This window comes from Gobius niger (genome assembly GCF_951799975.1).
Source record: "Gobius niger genome assembly, chromosome: 7".
Classification (NCBI taxonomy): domain Eukaryota; kingdom Metazoa; phylum Chordata; class Actinopteri; order Gobiiformes; family Gobiidae; genus Gobius; species Gobius niger.
The window spans coordinates 29,639,663-29,663,301 of NC_136858.1; the positions used below are offsets into that span (position 1 = coordinate 29,639,663).

A 23,639-nucleotide genomic window follows, 5' to 3' on the forward strand; every position below is an offset into this window, starting at 1 on the left:
TGCACTGCTTTCATCAGTCCACCCAGGAGCAACGTGGGCTGTTGATGTGGCAGCCGCAGCCCTTCTGTCACCGGCTGAAGACGTGTCCTCCTGAAGTTTATTGGAAAATTCCTCATAGTTCACACAACCACAGGTAAGAGGTATTTGCGCTCTCTTCTCTGCAAAAGGATTTATACCGTAAACTCCGGTTGAATTCGGGCTCTCTGTTGCACATGAGCTAATGCTAACTAGCACCCATTGCACCTGAATGTTTTGGTTTGTGTGGCCATGGCTTTGACTCCGCATAGATTTATTATTGTGGATTTGTCCCATAGAATAGACCCAAAAATCATCACATAGACCCAAGAGTATTATTTACTAAATCAGTGTTGGTTCTTCATTAAAAAAAAACTTGAGCATTTTTTGCATTTCATTCATTGCATTTCATCCAATAAAAAACAGTGAGCTTGCATTTTATCTATGCACTTTGAAGATCAACAACAATGTTTTAATATTCACATTGAAGACAATAAATGGGAATTTTAGTATAAAAATCAAGTATTATATATTACTTATATAATATTGTAAATGCTCAATTTAAGTGACTGACACGTTTTTTCACGGTTGTAAAAATGCCATTAAGTTAACACAGAATAATATTGTCAGTAACTAGGTTAGTGGTCAAGTTTATCAGCACGAATGATTAGGATTGATATGACTAACAACAATGAATGGGCATCAACAGTTTTGTGCGTGGCTCTGTCTGTAGCATCCTTATAATAATGTAATACTTTTTAAAAAATTGTCCACAGACATCAGTGTCATGTTTGCCCGGCTGGCGCTCTGCTCTCGGCAGCCATCAAGAGTTCAGCGCCATGTCTGTCCTGTCCCTGTTAGAACCGTCTCTCAGACCAAATGTAAGTCTAATATAGTGTGTAGTTTTCATCAGTATGTGCTTTAAACATTAACATTCTTCTTTTAATTTATTTTTCTAGTCTCCCTTCCCCGCCCCCATGGAAAGCCCTTTGCCCACCGCAGTGAGCTGAAACAGGCCAAGCGAATTGTTGTGAAGCTGGGCAGCGCTGTGGTCACTCGGGGAGATGAGTGTGGGCTGGCGCTTGGTCGACTAGCCTCTATCGTTGAACAGGTTAAAAAACAATATGATTGAAAATGATTGATGAAAACAGATTAGATGGTTTGCTGCTAAATTCTTGTGTATTGGTTACTTAAAAAGCTTATGATAGATTCAGCGTGTTATTTATAGACATGTGTTTTTAATGTAGGTAGCAATGCTGCAGAATCAGGGTAGAGAGATGATGATCGTCACAAGTGGAGCTGTGGCTTTTGGGAAACAGAGACTGAGGCACGAGATCTTATTGTCTCAAAGTGTCAGGCAAGCATTGCATTCAGGACAGAACCAACTCAAAGAAATGGTGAGTTTTTAACCGCAAGTCTTATTTAGTGCATTATATAAATTATTGTTGTTTATGTTATGGATTTGCCCTGTTCCAGTCAATGCCAGTGTTGGAGGCGAGGGCATGTGCTGCAGCCGGGCAGAGCGGTCTGATGGCACTGTATGAAGCGATGTTTACACAGTACAGCATCTGCACTGCACAGGTCTGTACCAAAGATTGTATTCGCCATAAGACCAAAGTATGCACGAGATCAGCATTGGATAATACACCTGTATATAATGACACCAAATGGCACGAGTCCCATGTGTCTCCATTAACATGCTCCATTAATGCCCTGCAATTTAGTAAAATGTTCATCAATTCGCCCTGTTTTCTTTCAGATTTTGGTGACGAACTTAGACTTCCATGATGAACAGAAAAGGCGTAACCTGAACAGCACCCTTCAAGAGCTGATGCGGATGAACATCGTCCCAATCATCAACACCAACGATGCGGTGGTGGCTCCCCCTGTGCCAAGCAGTGACCTGCAGGGGGTAAATGTGGGTACTGTGTGTAGGGCATGCGAGGAATGCTTTGTGTGCTCCACTGTGGTGTGTGAACTGCTGGGCTGGTAACTTCACTCTTCATTTTATTTTCACTCTTCATTTCCAACTACTAAAACAAAGAGAAGGTTAGGCACATTTTGTTAATCTGAAATGGGAAAAGTCACGTACACTTTTTATACTGTTGCCTAAAGTTTGAATAGTTCCTACTTTACTCACACTTGCACATTATTGATCAATAGCTCTGTTATTGATTATGAACTGCAGCGTTGTCCTAAATTTTGTTCTTGGACGTTTCTTTAATTCAAGTACCCTCTATGCCAAGAATAAGACCGCTACCAATTACTTAAACATTTTTCAACCAAAGCTCAGATTTTGAAACAAACACAAAAGAATCTATATGTTTTATTGCAAATCATCATTTAAACTGCTTTCCTTTATGCAATTTCTCCATCTGTGAGATCAATAAAGTACCATCTTATCTTATCTCTCTTATCTTATCTTATCTTGGAAAATAATATTCAATCACTTTTTAAATCTGAAATAAATCCAAGTACCCCCTGCTAAGTGCTTGTGTAACCCTGGTTGGAAAACACTGATGTATTAGATCAATTTAGTAAAATAATATAAAAACAATCATCATATGTGGGTTTGAATATCAACTGGGACTGGAGTTAAAGTATAATTTCACTGAACTTCTAAATTCATTGTGTGTTTGAAAAAACAGCCTGACATTTGGTCTTCTAACTTAAAGGCAACGGCAAAATGTCTGTGTATTGTGACATTTCTATTTGTGGCTCTTGTTCTACATGGTGCGTTTGGCCTGTCCTTGTATTATCGTGTGTTATAGATGAACAACTACAGCGTTGTATGCACCATCTAATAGAAGCAGATTTCCCCTTTAAATTAACCTCCGGTTTGTGCTTTAGGTAATAAGCATCAAAGATAATGACAGTCTGGCGGCCCGCCTGGCTGTGGAGATGAAAGTGGACATGCTGATCGCTTTGTCTGATGTTGAAGGTAAACTAAAACCACTTGCTTGGTAACACTTTAAATAGGGCGGCACAATATGTCAACAAAATATTGTTATTGCAATATTTGGTGATACGATATCCATGATACAAAAAACCACAATATCTTGATGAGATTTTGCCTACCTCAGCCAGACACAGAAATGCATTGTAACTTGTGCAGTTTTCAGTTTTAGTGATGATTTTACTATTTTAATACCATTTGTTTTGTTTTGTTTTTGTTTTGATGAGTTATTCTTTAAAATGTATTCTACAATAGCTGGGATTGACAATTTATTTACACATGTTTTTAAAAATATATATATATATATTCGATAATGATTTATGGTGTATTTACTTTATAAATAATAATTGTGTGTGTGTGTAATTGAAAATCATTTGTCCAACAGGTTTGTACGACAGACCTCCTGGTGTTGATGATGCCAAGCTCATTGATATATTTTACCCTGGGGATCAGCAGTCCATCACATACGGCACCAAGTCCAGAGTGGGCATTGGCGGCATGGAAGCAAAGGTCAGCCAAATATTTTAAAGAAGCAGATTTTTTGCAAAGTAAAAGCAGTTAAATGGATTTAAATAGCGCTTTTGTTGCACATCAGGTGAAGTCAGCCTTGTGGGCGCTGCAGGGCGGGACATCGGTCATTATTGCCAATGGGACAGACCCCAAAGTCACCGGTCATGTCATCATAGACATTGTAGAAGGAAAGAAGGTGGGCACTTTCTTCTCTGAAGTGAAGCCTGCTGGTCCCACAGTGGAGCAGCAGACAGAAATGGCCAGACACGCTGGGAGGACACTGGCATCTCTGGACCCAGAGCAGGTCAGTAGACAAATTTCAACTTCTTCTGTTTGAGCTAGTGCAGTGGTTCACAAACTTTTCACACCAAATGCCACAGAAGAAACTATTTGACAAGTGCTAAGCTTAGTCACAATAAATGGTAAAAGATGCAATGTGGCCTCAATAAAAAAGCCCTTATATTCCAAAATGCCTAAAAGCATCCCTGTTTGTGTTTTGAATAGAGAGCCGAGATCATTTGTGGTCTTGCTGATCTTCTGACCGAAAAGAGGGAAGAGATACTCGGTGCCAACAAGAGAGACATGGAGTTGGCAATGGCATCAGGTGCAGTTCTTATAAAATGAAGTAGATTTGAGTAGTGACTATGAGACTGGTTGTTTATGAGTCTAGTGTAATATATGGTTTATTTGCTTTTTGCAGGTCGTTTTTCTCAGGCTCTCATAAACCGCCTGAGTTTATCGACAGCAAAGTTGAACAGTTTGGCGATCGGTCTGCGTCAGCTGGCAGTGTCGTCCCGGGACAGCGTGGGCCGTGTGCTGAGAAGGACCAGAGTCGCCAACAACTTGGAACTGGAGCAGATTACTGTCCCTATCGGAGTCTTGTTGGTCATCTTTGAATCACGCCCCGACTGTCTACCACAGGTATGTAAGCAATTGTCAGCGATACAACAAATGTATTAGTTTTTGTTTTGACCAGTGATTCCCTCCCTTCATGCATCGTGCAGCATGATTCTGGCATTTTGCAATTATGCATTCTTACTCTAATTGCATATTACAGGTGTCAGCTCTTGCTATTGCCAGCGGAAACGCTTTACTCCTGAAAGGGGGCAAAGAAGCGTCCAACACAAACAAAATCCTTCATCAACTCGTGCAAGAGGCTTTGTCCCTTCACGGAGTATCTGACGCGGTACAACTGGTAAGACCAAAAAGTCACATGCATTCTTTAGCTTCGTCTGTTAATACTTACTTTGTTTTGTCATTTAGATAAGCACACGCGAAGAAGTTGAGGACCTTTGCAGATTGGACAAATTGATCGACTTGATTGTTCCCAGAGGGTCGTCGCAACTGGTGCGGGACATCCAGAGGGCAGCCAAAGGCATCCCTGTCCTGGGCCACAGTGAAGGTGTCTGCCATGTTTATATAGACTCAGAGGCCGGCCTGGACAAAGCCATCGATGTTGGTGAGTTAAAATAGACCTGTCATAACATTTCTCACAAGCTGATTATGACATGACCGTAGTATCTGTGCCTTCATTTAAGTACGAGATTCCAAATGTGATTACCCCGCTGCCTGCAATGCCATGGAGACCCTCCTCATTCACCGAGATCTACTGCGCACTCCATTGTTTGACCAGATTATTGACATGCTGCGAACGGAACAGGTGAGAAAAGCGGATACACTTCATACATTTCCTAAAATAAAAATTAAAAAGGTTTATCAGACTGGTGTAGTATTTTTACTTACACACCAGTTAGAAATCGTAGTTAGAGGCACTGCTTGATTATCTGTTGCAGCTCATTGTACCACAGATCAATTTTTAATCTTTATCCCCATTTCACTGCGTATTTTAGCCCAGACGACACAACAACTGATCTTTCGGCATTTTTTTATTTTAATTATTGACTGTCTATTGCTCTCATATGGTTTAAAGAGACTTTGAGCTAGTGTTTCTACTTCTTGTTCTCGTAGGTGAAGATCCACGCTGGGCCCAGGTTTGCTTCATACCTGACCTTCAGCCCGTCTGAGGTGAAGTCTCTCAGAACAGAGTATGGAGACCTGGAGTGCTGCATCGAGGTGGTGGACAGCATGCAGGAGGCTGTGGACCACATTCATAAATATGGCAGCTCGCACACGGATGTCATTGTTACTGAAAACGGTCAGTGATTATAAAAAAAAAATCCAAACTTTTACATGGTCTTCTTTTTCGTGATTTTTTTTTCATTGTGTTGTACAGAGGAGACAGCAGAACAGTTTTTGCAGCAGGTGGACAGTGCTTGTGTTTTCTGGAATTCAAGCTCTCGTTTTGCTGATGGATATAGATTTGGACTTGGTATGTATACTTGGTAATGCTTTTATACTACTGTTAACTTTTATTATCAGTTTGGACAAAACTCAAGACGGTCACAGGCATACATATGTAAAACTATGTGCTTAAATTATGCATATTGTGGTTCTAATGACTAAACTTTAAACAGTTCAAAATGCATAGAAAACATCTGCCTGTTTCCGTAAACAAATCAATAATGAAGTCTTTAGAGGCAATGTCAAATCTCATGAAAAGAGAAAATCTCGTGAGTAGTACATATTCAAGATATTCATTATGCTTTTTACAATTTCAACAGGAGCGGAGGTTGGCATCAGTACAGCGAGGATACATGCGAGAGGACCTGTGGGGTTGGAGGGGCTGCTCACGACGAAGTGGGTCCTGAGGGGAGAGGGACACACTGTGGCCGATTTCTCTGACCAGGGCAGCATGAAATATCTCCACGAAAACATCCCCATCCCGCAAGGAAGCTTTAGCTAAGGATCAACAAGAGAAAAACCCTTCAAGTGCATTCAGTTTACTGTCTGTCCCCAAAGGTGCATCTCAAATATGCCACTGCGGTGTTGTCAAAAGCCAACTTTATTGTCTTGGTAATGATCATGTAAAAAGAAAAAAGGCAACATTTCCATAAAATTGTCAACTCTTATGTGAACCGATGTGGAATTAAATCCAAGACACTTCATAATTCCTTAAAAATATGACTGGTTGTTTTGAATGCCGAGGTATTACTGGAAGAGGGGAAACGCTCATGATAAAAAGAGGACATTCTTTTTTGTGTTTTGAACACAAAAGCGCTTCTGTAAAAGACTGTCAAGGAGTTTTTATACCAACAAAAAATACATTATTGGTCAGCTGGTGATTTTTAACTTATTTTTCTATTTACAGTTCTCTTTTTGTCAAATATAGATTTTTTTGGTACCTCGTCTAAGCTTCATTCTACTTTGCACAAATGGTTTGAATGAATAAATATGTACAGTTAAAACTGCTGGAGTTTGGTGTTTTGCTTGCCTGTTTTAAAGGAGAATCTAGTCATATTGAATCAATGATTGATAAAAGATCTATTCAATACTTAGTGTTCAAGTTTGTAATAGATATTGTGATTGTGTTTTATCACAAATACTCCATATGAGATGTTTAGTTTGTAGTACACTGTTATGTCTAAATAACCCTATTTAGCATTTTGTTTCTCCAGTAAAATTGGCTTTTAATTGTGTTTACTACAAAGTGTTTTGAAGTACTGGTAAGTAACTGGAGGAGAAGTCTTGAACTTGCCTGACCAGTCAGAAGAGTAAACATAAAGAGAAGTATGAAGTCAGAATGTTTGTCAGAAAGTCTGACTAACTGGCTGGACAGGCTAGTAGTCTTCAAAAAGGGAAACGTGTCTCGTGTTTTCGTCTGCCCCTAAATCGATTTCAATTTACATGCACCACAGGGTCACACACATTTACTCATTAAGTATTAATGCAATATTCTGCAGTGCAAGTAGAAACACGACACACTGACAGGTCTCCTGTCTGTGTGGCCTGAAAACTTTGAAGACCCAGCTGCTTATTCTCCACTCACACTTTTAGACCAACTAGTACAAATTAAAAATAATTTAAGATTATAAAGCAAATGAACATTTAATTATCGGAGCAGCAACAAGAACTTTACACAGCACTGTCACACGCCCATAGACTGACGTAAAACCACACGTAGCGTAGTGGGCGGAGCGACGCTACGCTGCGGCTGCTGTCAGAGCTCAGAGGAGGAAATCTAGACCATTCAGCTGTCAATTTACCAAAAACATGGCTGATAACAAGTCTTATACCATTGTAGAGTATTTCGGCGGTGACAGTGGATACCAATGTGGCTACTGTAAAAATTCTACCGGGAACTTTTCACATGGTAAGGGACCGATCTAAGATAATAAACATTACTGGTTGCTAGCTAGTTTAATGCTAATGTCACAGCTATCTCCAATACTTGTTGGTGTGGACAGTTCTTCAAAGGGTTTATCTGATCACATGAAGCAATCAAGTGTATTAGTTGTATTGTTTTCAAGCTATGTATTGCGTCTTGTACAATGAAACCCATAGTCATAAAGGTTAATGAATAATCCAGGAGGATGCTAGCTATATATCACGACTGCTGCTTTAACGTGCCTCCTTGTAGGGCTCTTAACTTAGCGGTTTTTCTTTTATCATTTACAAAACATCTAAATCATGTAACCTCTCTGACATCAACACATTTCTGATTGTCATTCATGAAGCTTTGGAGCAAAATTTGGCTTGTTTATTCACTGATGCTCGGGTATTTCCTGTCAGTGAAATTTGACTCCAATGGAAAATACCCAGGGCTTGTTACTTTCACAGTAAAATTACTTGTTTGATATTTGGATGATTTTTTAAGTGACTCCCTGTGTCCGAGATATTGAGAAAGGAGCTGTAAGTGGGGTGCAAGTGCAACTGTAGACAAGTGCTTGGGACAGCAAAAATAGGAGAGGGGTCAACATAGGCGTGTTTAAGTGCCACATGTTGCAGTGATTTGGCTTTGGTATAATGTAAACAAGTCATGATAAAGGCTGATAAATCTGTTGTGGTGAGTTATAGCATTACATGAATAGGCGATTAGGTTTAATGTACAGTTAGTTTGTTCTAGAATAATGTGTTACTGTAGGCATTATCTGTCTGAGAAATAATCGCTTGAGTGCTTGTTGTCTTAAATGTTTTCCTAATGCCTGCACCTGTGATTCTTTACAGCATTTGGCCCAGTAGTGCAAAACAAGGATTTGCTTGGAGAGTCAACAAGTTTGCAAGGGTCATCTTAGGCAACCATATTTGCCATAGTCTTCCATCCTATTTACAATTTGAACGTTTGCTTCATTCTGTTTTTGTTATGGCTGTTTTTATACCATCTATTTTTGGCCTCAAACATCTTCTTGGAATGCAAACATGGCTGTGACTGTATCTTAATTAGGTGTGTGGCGGTTCCTAATGCAGCCGTGAGGTGCTGCAGACTGGAGCAGTTGTCTAATCTAAGATAAGAGACATAAGCTGTACTTGTTACATCACACTGAGGAAGGTTGGCAGCTTCAGGGCAGAGGAAGGAAGCCTGCACCTGCTGGTAATTCTTATTAGAAGTCCATGTCAGGAGGTTACTATATGTCCTTATTGGACACAGGATAGAGTGAAGGTTTCCCAGGCAGACACTGGCACGCTCTTTAATCACTTACTAAACTGATGAATGGCTGCCTGTGAGAGAATACACAGGGCTCTTAGTATGATTATAATCAAGTTAGGAGTATTAATAATATTTTCCGGCATTACTTGGACCTGTTTTCAATCATTAACCCCCATGTCTTGCATGTGATCTAAGATAATTATAAAATATAATGTTTATTCATGTCGACTGTCGGGATACCTCTAAAATGTTTTGGTTTGCGTTTCTGTTATTGATTCCATTTTGCTTGGAGGTAATTGTATGTTATGCACTTTATGAAATGCCATGAACAGATTTATTATAAAGGCCCCTATTTGGTGCGATTTGAGACACAATATAAACAGAGCTCGTCTTTATCCATGATGCTGAACAGTGTTGTTGGGAGTGCAATGGCTGAGCGGAGGCCACAGAAAGGATCAGGTGTGAACTGTATCATCTGATCTGCCATTTTCACTGCAGCTGCACTGCTGACGTCAAACACAGCCTGGTCAGCCTACTCCATTGTACAGAGTTATTATTACTGTGGCCCAACATGTGGGTGAGGTCTGTTTTTATGCTGTATTTCAGCAAATCCACAAACACCTCACTTTTGCATCTAAAGTGTTAAAGTGAAAATTGCATCGTTTTCTGTATTTTGCCCATCCTTCGATGCTACTGGAGCAGCCAGGCTCATGGTCAGAATCACCTGGCTGGAGGATTTTACCTGTTGTTCATGTTTTGGGGTGATGGAGGACACCGGAGGACCTGGGGGAAACCCTTCTATGTAGAAAAACCTGCAAGGTCCTGGAATTGAACCTTCTTGATGTGAGGCGTCATTATATTGAATTCGAAGGGTAGTGTCAAGCTGTGTGGGGTTAACTATATAATAGTCATCACACATAATTAGAATTGTGTGCTTTTGATAGTTTGTAGGAATCTTGTGAGCTGTGAGTGAACCTTCTCTCTTGGGTCTTTAAACATAAGCTGCTCTTGTGATGTATTTTTTTAATATCCTGTTGGGATACGAGTTAATGTGAATTTGACCAATGTTTCTCTGGGAAATTAGGTCTAAACATAAACATGCTGTATGTTTTCTCTGAGGCCTTTAAGCACCGTGAGAAATAGGATGATATAAGATGACATTCATTTGTACTTCCTGGGTTAATGTAATCTATATTTCTTAACAAAATTACCCACACATTATGGTGACATGATTTTTTTTTCTATTTTTGACAGGTATGTGGTCGCACACAATGACAGTGCAGGATTACCAAGACCTTATAGACCGAGGATGGAGAAGGTAAATTTCCTTTGTGATAAAATATGTCTGAAACTCTTTATTTTTTTAACAAGATTTTCTATTTTTCACTTTTTACAGAAGTGGTAAATATGTTTATAAGCCTATATTGAACAAGACATGCTGTCCACAATACACTATTAGGTAATCTCTTTTCTATCTTTTTACTCTAATGGACAGTAAATCAGTATTATATTTATGTTTTAAAAAAATGATTTACCGATGTTTTTCCTGCATGTCCAGATGTCATGCTTTGAAATTCCAGCCGACCAAATCCCATAAGAAAGTCCTTAAAAAGATGAGCAAGTTTCTTTCAAATGGAGACTTGCCAAAAGATGAAGGTGATAAAGGTAAGAATCTGTTTATGTAAGATCTATATATTGTACATGTTAGGAGATAAGGTCTTTATACACACAGTATAAAATCTACAAGCACACACATACTTATTATACCATATTTTACAGAAAAGATGAGATATAGAGGTTAGGTTGAGACTGAGCGTGTTTGTGTCCTCTCAGCGGAGTCAATGGTGTGTGATGTAGCAGGTCCACGGGAACCCAGTCTCTCGTGTCGGTCCGAAGCCAAGTGCCCCTCGATCTGTGACGTCCAGAAGGAGTCGCCTGACTGTCCCACTGCAGCACCGGGACAGGGAGAGCAGGACGCATCCGCAGAGTCCAATTCCACCAAGAACGATACCTCTGTGCCACCAACAGCAGCCTCAGAACCTAAACCAGGTAAAGCAACTGTAGCATAGTTTATTTGTTTGTGAATCTACTGACCTCACGATCAGATTTTCATCCATAAAAGTTTGCACATGCTACACCCATTTGAACCGGCTACATTTTTTGTTATCTTCTTTTATTCTCTTTCTACACATTATTCATTTTGAAAAGCCTCGTTTTAAATCAGTGAACGAACAAGCCTGCTTTAGATTCTTAGAAGTATAAGAAAGTGTGACCATACATTTTGAAATAAGAGTAGGGCTGCATGTATTTTGATTAGATTTACTTGTACACTTTTACTTTATTTGTCTCTTTTGGGAGTAATTTGGTTCAGACAGGGTCTTTGCTGCATATTGAGACACCACAAATACAGCATTTACTTCATATACTCCCTGCTCCATCTTCACACCCCCACAGGCACGCTTCCGGTCATTTAGCCGCTTCACTGATACAGCGACGAAATAATGTTCCGGTTATGTTTACACAGAGGCACCCGGTACCTCCTCCCTGAGTTCAGCAGCTTGTACTCTGGTTCAGTACGTGTGTGGTCAGAGAGGAATGGATGCTGGTCTAGTCTGTCTCCTCCAGGCCTGTCTTTGTGTCTTTGATTTGACCAACAGATTTCTAAACCAGCTGGTGATTCCGTATCTGAGGACCGACTCGATTTCAGAACAGAGTTAGCCGTTTTAGCCGCGTGTTAGCCGTACATAATGCATTCTCATGGAGACAGACCTTTTTGTTTTTTGTAATCTTTGTGACTTACCATCACAACTATTTCCGTTTGATTGTTATTGTACAGCAATAAAATCAGCATTACTATTATAATATTCTGTCACAGCATGTCCAGTGGGTGCTGTGTCATCAGCTTGTTGAAATTTCAGATGCACAGGCAGCAAATTATGTTCCGACCCTTTCCTCTTGAGGACCAATCAAGCTACCTACCCTATCTGCTCTCATGAATTATTAAAGCAATATATCTAATCTGCCAGTAGGTGCCACTGTTCACCATCTTATTGATTTGTACCCTGCAAAGGTTGCTCATGACATTGTTAGTTGCCCTTTTAAAACAACTAAAAGGGCAACCCGTTTTGGCTTCACTGCCTTTCCAATTTTCCTCATTATAAAGGCATCTCCAGCCAGCTCTCTATTCTGCTTTAATTATTTTTAGTGCAAATGACTAGCAATAAGTCACCCCCGCAGCACTGTTTGCCCTTAACCACTTTTTGGATGAATTAAATGGGGGCTGGTGGGTGGTTAACAATCCAAATGAGTGTCCAACACATTAAAACCTGCTGTTGGACACTATTCCCAGATGCAGACATAAACATTAGCTGGAAAATGTGAGCGGTGCCAGCGCTTCTGTATCACTCGCACATGTGTCCGCATCATAGCCCCCTTTCTGCAGAAATAAGAGGCCTGTTCAGGAGGCTGGGGGAAGAGGAAGCAGCAGGATTTACTGTTTGGAGCCGCCGGTTATCCGTTCCTCCCTTTTTCACCTCCAACACAAACCACCTGGACGTATCTTCTCCGGGTTTATGACTGCGGCGCTTTATGGCTTTGGGCGCGATCCAGAGGTAGCTTGAGAAAACACGGCTCTCCATATGCTGCGGAGCCCACATACTGCAGCAGAGCCAGATGTGAACACACTCACAAAAGATGTACTATGCATTGTTTGGATGTTAAAACAGCTTCTCAACATGAAATCAATGAATTGCTATCACATTTAAGATGCCATTTGAATGTTTACAGTTAGCAAATGATAAAGGTTGTATTTATTTAGGCAGAATAATATACTCTGAAAACAACAAGTCTATCTCTGTCAGGATTTATCATGAGAGAGACCTGCTAACCTGCAGAGTTAAGATCTTTGCAGACATGTTCTCAAATGCCTGTGATTCTGCTTTTAAAAAAATAGTTAAGTAATTAATGCTTCTTGCTTCTGAGATTATTTAAAACGTGCACTCGGATCTGAATCTTCAGTTTAAAAACACAAATCGCATAGCTAATTTTAATTGCAATACTTTTTCTTTTTAATTTTTCCCCCGTGCACTGGGATGTGACACCAGGCAAAATGTTTTGGCTGAACACATTTATGGACCCTGTCAAACTCCCATATATGATTGAAAAAATAGCCATGAAGCCAATAAATTGTACATAAAAAGTGCATAATATACATTCACAGTGAGTAAAAATAATCTAAACAAGTTCTCCTTCTGTTCTCATTTTGTCAAGTTTCTTTTCACTTCTCTCTGTCGTTGCCACAGAAAATGGCCTTTTTTCCCCCCAGCGATGTTGCTGCTCTCGCTCTTATTTCGGATGCTCTTTCTGACACAGCCTCCTAGTTTGTCCAGGATTGGGGCTGTGACTAGAGTTGCATTCACTGGTCTGTGACACCTGTTGCTGGAGTCCAGGGCTGCGTACCATTAAACAAAATGGTACTACGCACTATGTAGCCCTCAAACCTGGTGGATCCTGAGACTGTAGAACACAGTCCTATCACAAATAAATGAGAAACGCTACTTGTTTTAAATTGCTCCTATTAGTTTCTACACACAAGGACCTTATTACAGCATTAATTCTGAAAAAATAATTGTTGAGGTACCAGTGCTGCCAAACACTTCTTCTCAAGTTCTGATAATCTTCGGACTGTCTGGTACTGTCTGGGCAAGCACAACAACTTTCTCTTCTGTTGAACACCTACACAGGCAGACGTCTGTCCACGGCTTCTTTGAGTGCAAACCTCTGGAGATCTCTGTATTTAGCCCCTTTTCAGTAACGTGAGCTCTGGTGACTCAGCGCCAAGTGTTTTGTCTGTTCCTGTGTGCATCCTCGTGCCGTAGCGGCCTCGCGTAATGTTTCTCTCCCGGACAGTTTACACCCAGGACACCTCTTTCACATTACTATGAAAGCCAGGGGACGCTGGGAGGGGTAAAGTCATCACGCGTTTTATGAAGTGCAAACGGCTGCAGAGGGGAGAGTTTTGTAATATACAGGAAGACCTCTCCTCACTGTCCTCTGCTCCGAGTATGTGTATGTGTGTGTGTGTGTGGGGCTGTGTATGTGTATCCAATACAAAAACCAAGCATTTTACCCGAGTAAGGGCAGACCCGAGAGCTCTCTAGTTGCAGCTGTAGTTAGATCTCTGTTGCTTTCGTCCTTTGTTCACTTGCACTGTCTTGCAGTCGCTCCGAACGATGATTGCCGTCACTGTGCCACGTGACAACAATCATCAGTGCTCCAAACTCAGTCCTTACTTTCCTAATGCATTTCCAACATGTCAATCCTTTACAGGGATGGGTTTACAAGCAAGTACTGTCACAGTAATGTAAAGAACAACTACAGCCTCCTAGTTCACAAGCAAGAAAGATGATCTATAATGAAAGTGCTGCTTGTACAATGCACTTTATCATCAAAAATGTATTCACCTACACAAACAAAAGGGAAAGGGCCTTTAAGCAACAAATATTATGGAATCATAAATTATATGGACAGTATAAGGAAGACAATTTTGTAAAAAATAAAAGTAAAAATTAGTATAGGAACTGGAGGATTTTTGCCAAGAAGAATGGGCCACTTTACCATTCGAAAAAATAAAGGACCTCATCCACAACTACCTCAAAAGACTCCTGTCATTGATGTTAAAGGGGGCAATGCACATGTTAAAAACTGGGGTATGTAAACTTTTGTTCCGGGTCATCCTGGTACTTTCTTTTTTCATTATGATTTAAAAATAGCAGTTGTTTAACCATAAATGACTTCACACAACCACTAACTATGAGTGAAAATTTACTTTTTGTGTTATCTTTCATATTCTTTGAAAAAGAGCACCAAAAAATAAATTCCCACCTGGACAGGGCCTTTCTGTGTGGAGTTAGTGCGCTCTCCCCGTGTTTGTGTAGGTTTCCGGGTACTGTTGTTGCCCCCACCACTAAAGCATGTACAACAGGTTCCCCTCTGGTGCCAGAACTCCCCTGGAAATTTTCTAGAAATGAAACAACTCTAAGGGGGGTATTTATGGTAAATGGTCTCAACTTATATAGCGCTTTTCCACCTACATTAGGCACTCAAAGCGCTTTACAGCAAGGATCCACTCACCCATTCATACTCTCATTCATACACCAATGTACGCAGACACTGTGGGTGAAGTGTCTTGCCCAAGGACACAACGACAATGTGCACTTTCAGGAGGTGGGATTCGAACCCCTGACCTTCCGATCATGAGACGACCCGCTCTACCATCTGCGCCACTGTCGCCCCAAGGAAGATGCTAAATAGCGACTGCAAACTGAAAATAAAATACTAAAATACTAAAAGTCAAACGTGTGTTAAACTGTGTTCAGTATTACGGCCCAAAATCTGATTTGTAAATATGCTGTGTGAGTAAAGCATTTACCAATTACTCGTCATCTCATCCATTTTTGCACGTGCTACTCGTTTTGCTCAAAGTACAATTCCTTCAAAAAGATGATTTTAGAAAAAGTAAGTAAGTCAATACAACTTGCTGCTACTCACCTCAGGTTCAGACAGTTGAAGAGAGAGAGAGTGTAATTAGAGTCGGAGAGGCACGTGGGCGATGGAGGATAAGGAGAGAGTGTTTGGACACAGACCAGATGCCAGTTCCTGTTTGGTGCAGGACCAGCTCTGCCTTGACCTTGTGCTGTTTATTCAGACTGAAGAAAACCGTCAGTGCAGCAAATCTTAAGTGGGCCATTAGGTAGTGGGTAGATAAGGTCAAGGGATGTCAGAATTTTTGGAAGATGCAGTTATTTTAATAGATAATGCATGACAGTTCAGATAACATTAACAACTTGTCTGAACTATGGTCTCTTGATACAGAATTATTACATCGTGTCCAGACTTTTTCATCCTCCGCTAGATATTGACATGTGTAGAGGTTTTAGGCGTTTGGATGTTCACTTCTTGTCAGTCTCTCGTCATTGTCAGGTCGGGGCATCCCTCCTTGGCTGGTGACGTCGATGTAAGGGGAGACCTTTTGAGCGTGTGCTGAATGGCGGAGGTTGGCAATTGGACGGGAAATGGCTCTTGTCTCCTTATTGCTGCAAACAGGATGTGGGCGTGTAAACTGTTGACAAGAGGCGCCCGAGAGCCACAGGGGTCTGGCAATGTCCCAGGAGCAGGCTGCGGAGTGGGACGGCGAAGAAAGAAAAATGTTTAGGGAATTCAAGCCTTTCTGTACGGGGCAAATATAAACAGCGCATTTCCTCTCAGTAGCAACAGAGCTGCCATATTATTATCTTCATCAGCGACTCGACATCTGGTTTGATTTGGGCCAAACTCAAAATACTCCTTTACTAATGCGCACCACTTGAGCTAATGTTGTTTTGCTACATCTTGGGGGTCTAATGTACTATAAGTGGTATTTTTTTCTCCAGGTGTGTTGCAGAAGACAATAAGAACTTAAATCGGAATCATTCATCAATTGATAAATGATATACACAGTGTGACAAAGGAGGAGACATGTGCTTTGTCTTGTTGAGATCCTCACTCTGGCTCTTACTGTGGTAAAATTTGTAACATCTACAGCCTTTCTTTTCTTTAAGTAAAAAAACAACAATTTACAAATCCCTGGTACTTTCCCTCTACATTATTTTGACTAGTAATGGAATAAAATGCTTATCCTCTGCCTTGGGTATATGGTAAAACAGACATTTGTGTGTATGACAAATGTTATAAAGCCTTTCATCGATTGTTTACTAGTTGTTGTTTGCATTACAATCACAGTAAAGATTCAAACTTTGTTAACCGTGCTCTAAGGCCAGTTTACACTAACCAACACCTGTTTGCACAGTTCAGCCTGTGGTAGTCTCCTGATTTCCTGTGGACTTTTGTTCAACTGTAGGGTCTGTTTTCATATTTCATAAACTGAAACAACAAGAGAAGTTCATATACAGTAGTAACCACTACAATATCAAAATCCTTGTATTATTATGGCTATTTCCTGTCTGTAAAGTTTATCCTTGGCTGATTTTAATAGTTTCGGCACTAAGCGTCAGCCACATGAAGGTGACGTTATTCGGCATTTCCAAAAAGCTCTAATTGAGTTATTACCGTGTCTCGTGCTTGTGTTTTCTCATCTGGAAACGCTCGACTCTGTCCTTCGCGACTTTAGACTAAACACAGGTTTTTTTTTAAGAGTCAAATCTATAACACAGAACTCCTTTGAAAAGCTGCCTTGTTTTTGTAAATTTGTGCGTGTTTGCCTTTGCGCAGGAACAGGAGCGGATCCAAACAGGCCGCCGTGTCGTAAGGCCAAAGACATTCGGAAGGAGCGGCGTCTTCAGAAGGACCAGCAAAGGCAGAGCTCAGACGGAATCGCGCCCACTACCAAAACTCCCCCCTCGGGTCCCAGCCTCAACATCCAGGCCAAGAGCCTGGAGGACTTTATCAGCGAGTCCCTGTCAGACAGCGCCGCTCATGGCCTTGAGGTGAGGCGGCTCACACAGCGTAACACGGTCATGACTCTCTTTCTGTGGATAAGCATTAGCCTATTGATCAATCCAGTTTGCATATGCGCCTCCTCTGCTGATATAACTTAACAACTTAAATGTTGGTTTGGCAACAAAAGACAATGTGGGTTAGGGCTGCAAATTTTTTGGAATCGTTGATAGTGATTTTTTGGACAAGGATTGCAATTAGATTTGCAATTTATGTTTAAAGAGGGGGTATAAAGGTCATCTTTTTGCAGATATTTGGTAATGATCTAAAACACCTCTTTATCTCTATCTTTCACTTTATTGGTTTGAACAGCTGAAACAAAATTTCCAGTAGTTTCACTTCCTCATTTTCACGCAATCTCACCATAAGCCCCTCCCACCTCCTCGTACTCCTCGTGGCTGTAGTGAAGCTATGACAAGTGTCACAATGAAAGGATTAAGCTTAAAGGAATAGGCCACCGTTTTTACATACCAAGATATTTTGTTACCTAACCTTAGCCAAGTTAATATATTCCCGTATGGTCTTTGTCCGTGCGCTCTGCCAGGCAAACGGAGCACATACGCAGCATCTCCCACATGTCACATAGCTCCGAAAAAGCCCACGATAGAAGCTACCAAGCTCTTCCACGTGTTCCCTATTTAAATAAAGTTACGTGAAGTGTTTTCATGCGAAGTATATTTACACAGAAATGTAGCATGTCGATTTTATAAGCAAATAAAAAGGCGGACTATATTGTGAGGCGTAATGATACGAGGAGCAAAACGTCCGCGCAGTAACTCCTAAAGGTTATTGACGGAAGTGAGCGGGGGAAGTCTTTAGGAGTTACTGCGCGGACGTTTTGCTCCTCGTATCATTACGCCTCACAATATAGTCCCCCTTTTTATTTGCTTATAAAATCGACATGCTACATTTCTGTGTAAATATACTTCGCATGAAAACACTTCACGTAACTTTATTTAAATAGGGAACACGTGGAAGAGCTTGGTAGCTTCTATCGTGAGCTTTTTTGGAGCTATGTGACATGTGGGAGAGGCTGCGTATGTGCTCCGTTTGCCTGGCAGAGCGCACGGACAAAGACCAGACGGGAATATATTAACACGGCTAAAGTGAGGTAACAGCATATCTCAGTATGTAAAAACGGTGGCCTATTCCTTTAAGCAGTGATCAAGAGGTGAGGAAAGCATTTCTTAGATACATTTTACCTCTGGAGGAGCTTTTTGGAAGTCGTCGCCGCTCTGCTAAGAATAACCCCTGAAGACGATTCAACGATTACTTAAAGATGCACGACGAGTGAGTTGAAACACTGCTCCAGGTATGTTTTTGATAAGAGAACCACATTGTAGCACTGGCATTGTAAAAAGCTCTGAAAAGTCAATCTTGCATAATACCCCCTCTTTAAAGATCAAAATAGTGCACATTTTAAACAAACAGGAGCCTTTAGAACGTTGAATTGCTAAACCATGACAACAAGAATCACATTCACAGCATCATGTTGTGAACCACAGGGTAAAAAGGTTTCAAAGCAAAAGTTTCTATAACAATTTTGATTTGATTACAATTTATTGTGCAGCCCTACGTGTTTTGCCTGAATCATAGTTAAACTCTTCAAACTACTTCAAACTGTTTGGCAAAAACACTTTACCCACAATGCCACTGTTGTTGGCCCGTTGTTGTTTTTTCCCTCAGAAAGGTCAGACTTTTCACCTAATGGTCAGCAAATGTCTTTCCATTAATGTGACTAAATTAATAGTAAGATATGTTACAGAAAATGAATCCACCTAGTCACAATCTATGGGCTATTTTTCTTTTACATAGACAATTGAATTTCTGGAGGTTGGCACGCCAGGATATGCTGTAGCTTTGGATTCTGTTAAACTGCAAATGTGCCCTGTGCAGTTTTGAGTCCTTTGCCCCAGTGACTTCACCATGTGTTTATGGAAGTGGAGAGCGGGAGATCAGGCCAGAGCCGAATGGAAAAACCGCTACATCCCGGTTTAAAATCCTCCAAATGACAGGCGCACCACACAAATCGACTCGAGTTTCCCCCAATGATGACATTCAAACCACAGCGAACCACTCCGCCAGTGTCCCAGGACCGTTTGGCACATACTCTGGCAAAGTATAAAGACCTTTGGCAAAAAACCACATGTTGAGGTCGGTGAAGTAATGTCAGTGTTGGTCTGGGCAGAGATTTGAAACAGATACAAGGATAATCCAGGCACTTGAGATTGTGTTTGTGTACCTACTCCAAATAAGCACTCTGTCCTGCACAGATTGCTCAGCCTTCAATTAGATTCAATCAAAAATGATAGCTTATGGACATACCGATCAAATAAAGTGGGTAAATTATAGCTGACTTACTTGTTACTTTGCACATAGAGTGTAATGATACGTTTGACAAATGCAGTTTTCATTTAGCGGTTCAGAAAGGACAACTAAGCAGACCACACTGCATTTGTGGCTCTTATAAAACTTTCACTATTTACATAAAAGAAGAAATGACTCCACCAGGTCTTCAGTCTGTGTTGCCATGTTGCGAGTCGCCAGTCTAACTTATGACTTGTTGAAGTTGATTAGCACCATTTCAATAATTCAGCGTATCATGAGAAAATGTTGCCCAAAAAGAACATTAATTTTAATAAACATATTTTGTAGTTTGTAGCTTGAGTTAAACTAGATTGTGTCGAATTAATACAGTACATTTCCTCAGAGAAATCAAGAATCTTATGGCTATATCAAAAACTATAGATCTACAACCATTTTGCAAAGACCCACTTTTGGGCTCTGATCTATCAGTTGAGAACCAGATGGATCAGTGCACACATTTTTATAATGATGTTTAAACAGTCTCGACTATGCAAAAATCATTATTAGATCTATATAGATATATAGATTAAACTGTGTGGTCGCTGACTATTAGTCACACAATATTGTCGTGCAAAGAAGTAGAAATGACATTGGAAAGTGAAACATGGGAGTAGTTTTTCAGGAAAGCTGTTGTGAATGTAGTTTACAGAGTCACCACCAGGGGTCAGTGTAAGAGCATGATTTGGAGCTCTTTGGGCCCCTCGGGGAAGTGTGGCACAACTGCCCCATTACAGTCTCAGGCACCGCTTTCTCATCAGAACCGCCACTTCTATTATACAGCAGTTGTACAATTTTTTATTCTGAATGGCTGTAAGATTTTATTAGAACGTGCACTTTGCTGTCAAAGCTCAGAGAAAAGCCACAGGTATTGTATGTTTTTCAAAGAACATTCTTGTAATTAAATATTGGAGGTATTCAACCAGTTTCCTTAAATTGTTTTGACGTTTCTGCATATTTTCCAACTCAAAATGATCCCTTAGTGATTGATAAAAATGCAGACTTTCAAATTATATCTAGCGATTATATTAAATAGAACCTTCCCTTCATTATTAGTATATCGTCTGTCTCACTCCTTGAAGGATTTTTATGCCGAGTGTTTGTAGAATTAAACTTACGCATGTCCAACTCAAATAAACGTCAAGTTCTCATCTCGATAGTTTAAAAGCCAGGCAATTTTAGAGCACACGCTTGTGGCCAACAAAAGCTCCCAAGCGTTGAGATGGCTAATTAAATTTGGGCCGTAGGAAGTTGAAGTTGAAATGAGTTGAGTTTTTTGTGACAATAACAACGCGGCCAGTTTCTCTTTCCAGCGGTTTCTCTATCTCTGGCTCCGTTTCTGTTAGATATTGAAATGTGTGGGCTCGCTTGGCTGAACACCGACTACTGTTCGCCCCGTTTGACACCTCTGTGGAGTCCAAGTCGTTAACATTCCCAAATGATATTAAAACTCCATTGTTTCACATCATAATCCTACAGGTGAAGCGAGAAAAAAAGTTGCAAATTTCATCACTAAGTTAAGAAGAAAATCAGGGAACACCAAAAAAGAAATAGTGAATTCAAATTTGCAACAAAAAAACTGAATGTATGAATGTATAAACTTTGATCAATGTGAAAATAAAACAAAAACACTTTTTTCCCCCCACAAACAAGGTGAAGTTCTGGCAAAGGGCTCTTGTCTAAAACTGTACAAAGTGATCAATAGGCTAATGATTATTGTTCCTTTGAGAGTAACCTGCCTCGTAAGTGCTTTGGTTTGCTTCCATTACAAACATCTATTGATTTGAGTGGGATTAAACACATTTTTCAAAACAAATCCGCCTGAAAATTGTAAAGGTGCATTGTGTAAAAGCTGCCTGACTTTATGCTTTCTATGCAGAGAAATTCAGTCTGTTAGTTCTTTGATTTCAAGCGTTTCATTTTCCTCAGAACCTTGACACAGCTGTAGATCACTTCCAAATTCAGTCGCATGCTTTTAGTTGTTGTGGTCTTGTCCTTCAACATTAAAGGACGATCCGCTGCAGCTGGACTTTTCAATGGTTTACTTTCGTAACTACTGAAACTGTATTTGCTGCATCTTTACCATTAAAATAAAAAGGAGAGGCTGTTCAATGTGTTTTTTCTATAGTCCTTAGCCTTTAGCCATCACATCGCAAATTCTAAATGATGATTTCAGCTGTTAGCAACCCATATCAAAGCCTAGTTAGAAATCATTTATTCATGTACAGACCTTTAGAGATTTTACTTAAAGGTGCGTTATGCAATTGTTTGGAAGGTTTTCATTGCTGGCGGAACCTCTCATCAGAAAACCTAGAAAACAATTGATCCTGGAGCGATGTAGAGACCGTCGTGATCGAAAGTAAAGGCGCCATGCTGACCACTCATACGGCCACTGGGTCAAATATAATCACATAATCAGATCCACATCCAATGGCCTCTAAACCTCATAAAATCTATAAACGCTATGAAACTTACAAGCCATACCTTGACATACTTGATTTTCAATTCATTTGTATAACGCTCACGTCAAACAGGAAGCCAAACTAAACAAAATGTATGCATTTGTAGGAACAGATAGCTAAAGGCTTTTCTATGATTTCTATGATCTTTCCAGCCCGCCCCTATACTAAGATTGGTCTGAAAAGATTTATATGGTGCGGTACCAGGCTGATTTTCTCTGTATAGAATAGTTTCTCGGCTGTTTCTTTGGCCCAGGACTACTCTGACATTCTCATTAACCCAGTGTAGGTCATTCAAACTTGGCTGCTTACACTGCATGCGTGTATCTTTCGACTGGGGTATACCAACTTAACTGCAAAGTTGCTAAAGGCCCCAGAAATCTATATAAGAAAATGACCACTACTCATCACCAGGTGTTACACAATGCATCTTAAACTGACTTTTCTTGCCGGGCAATGTATGAAAAATGTTTTGTAAACCAGCTTTTCTCCCCCTTGTTAGGTGTGTCATGTCCCTCTCTTTCTTTCTCCTTTCAGTGACATTTTCTTTCTCTTCTCTCGCTGTTTGCACTTGTGCTAACCCTTTTTGTGACCGTGTTCTCTTCGAAGGTGAGGCTAGTGCGCTCCAATCCCCCCAGCCCGCAGTTCAAAGCCTCCTTCGACGCCTCCTACCAGGTGTACAAACTCTACCAGATGGCCATTCACAAGGACCCTCCCGAAAAACCGTCCGAGAGCCAGGTCAGAGGGCGAGGGGCGTAGGTCAGCCTGCCCCAGCCGTGCCTATAAGGAGGGAGGGAGGGAGGGGCGGGGTATTTATTTTGGACCTGTCGGGCACCTTAAGTAGTGTTGAAAGGGTTACGATCTGCCTTCAAAATCGTGAAACTTAGTCTGTTAAGCTGATTTATGAAGAATCCTTTCATTTGTGTAACCAGGGGACAGTCACTTCAAACCTTTACCTATAGCACCTTCTCATGCCTCTGTAGTTGTTCAAGAGTTGTATCTCGCAGTTGTTTGAATGATTAAGATAATTGGGAGGAAACATGTGGGTTCTGCCCTCGTCAATTGAAGACTGAAAATATTTCAGATATGGTATATAGGCTTTGTTTGTAGTGCAGTAAAGTAGCCTTCAATGCAACTTTGGTTTAGCGTAGTTTAGTGTGTTATTATTATTGAATATGCTTAGACTCAGCAATGACAAACGACAAGTTAGCCAAGTTTAGGGCTGGGTACCGTTTTTCTGATACCAGTACTTTAATGATACTTGAATGATACTTTTTCCAATACCTTTACTAAAATATTTCTCATCTAGAACCAGAAAACAGAACAATAATGTGTGGAAGATCTGCAGTTTTACAAT

The 23,639-nt window shown here is 40.5% G+C and overlaps 2 protein-coding genes across 4 annotated transcripts in view; both read left to right on the forward strand.

Moving 5' to 3' along the window:
- The first annotated feature begins 22 nt into the window (after positions 1–22).
- On the forward strand, positions 23–6,747 carry LOC306965215 (delta-1-pyrroline-5-carboxylate synthase-like). 2 transcript variants are annotated; one of them, XM_079559478.1, is made up of 17 exons: positions 23–140; positions 792–896; positions 975–1,126; positions 1,263–1,412; positions 1,492–1,596; positions 1,775–1,933; positions 2,866–2,956; positions 3,357–3,481; positions 3,567–3,785; positions 3,986–4,085; positions 4,182–4,402; positions 4,539–4,676; positions 4,745–4,940; positions 5,020–5,141; positions 5,450–5,636; positions 5,715–5,810; positions 6,103–6,747. In XM_079559478.1, the coding sequence occupies exons 2-17, from the start codon at positions 803–805 to the stop codon at positions 6,282–6,284; spliced, it is 2,337 nt and encodes a 778-aa protein (XP_079415604.1). In that variant the 5' UTR covers positions 23–140; positions 792–802; the 3' UTR covers positions 6,285–6,747. The 2 variants fall into 2 exon arrangements, with proteins under 2 accessions (XP_079415604.1, XP_079415603.1); XM_079559477.1 differs by having other exon boundaries at positions 23–133.
- A 774-nt stretch (positions 6,748–7,521) lies between these two features.
- The window catches only part of ate1 (arginyltransferase 1), a 77,534-nt gene continuing 61,416 nt past the window's right edge, over positions 7,522–23,639 (forward strand). Inside the window, exons 1-7 of one of the 2 annotated variants that reach the window (XM_079559779.1) lie at positions 7,522–7,691; positions 10,221–10,284; positions 10,363–10,425; positions 10,525–10,631; positions 10,800–11,015; positions 17,235–17,449; positions 22,892–23,020. In XM_079559779.1, coding sequence (XP_079415905.1) covers positions 7,592–7,691; positions 10,221–10,284; positions 10,363–10,425; positions 10,525–10,631; positions 10,800–11,015; positions 17,235–17,449; positions 22,892–23,020 — 894 coding nt within the window. In that variant the 5' untranslated portion in view covers positions 7,522–7,591. The remainder of the gene's footprint in view (positions 7,692–10,220; positions 10,285–10,362; positions 10,426–10,524; positions 10,632–10,799; positions 11,016–17,234; positions 17,450–22,891; positions 23,021–23,639) is intronic. The other variant, XM_079559780.1, reaches the window with a different exon arrangement.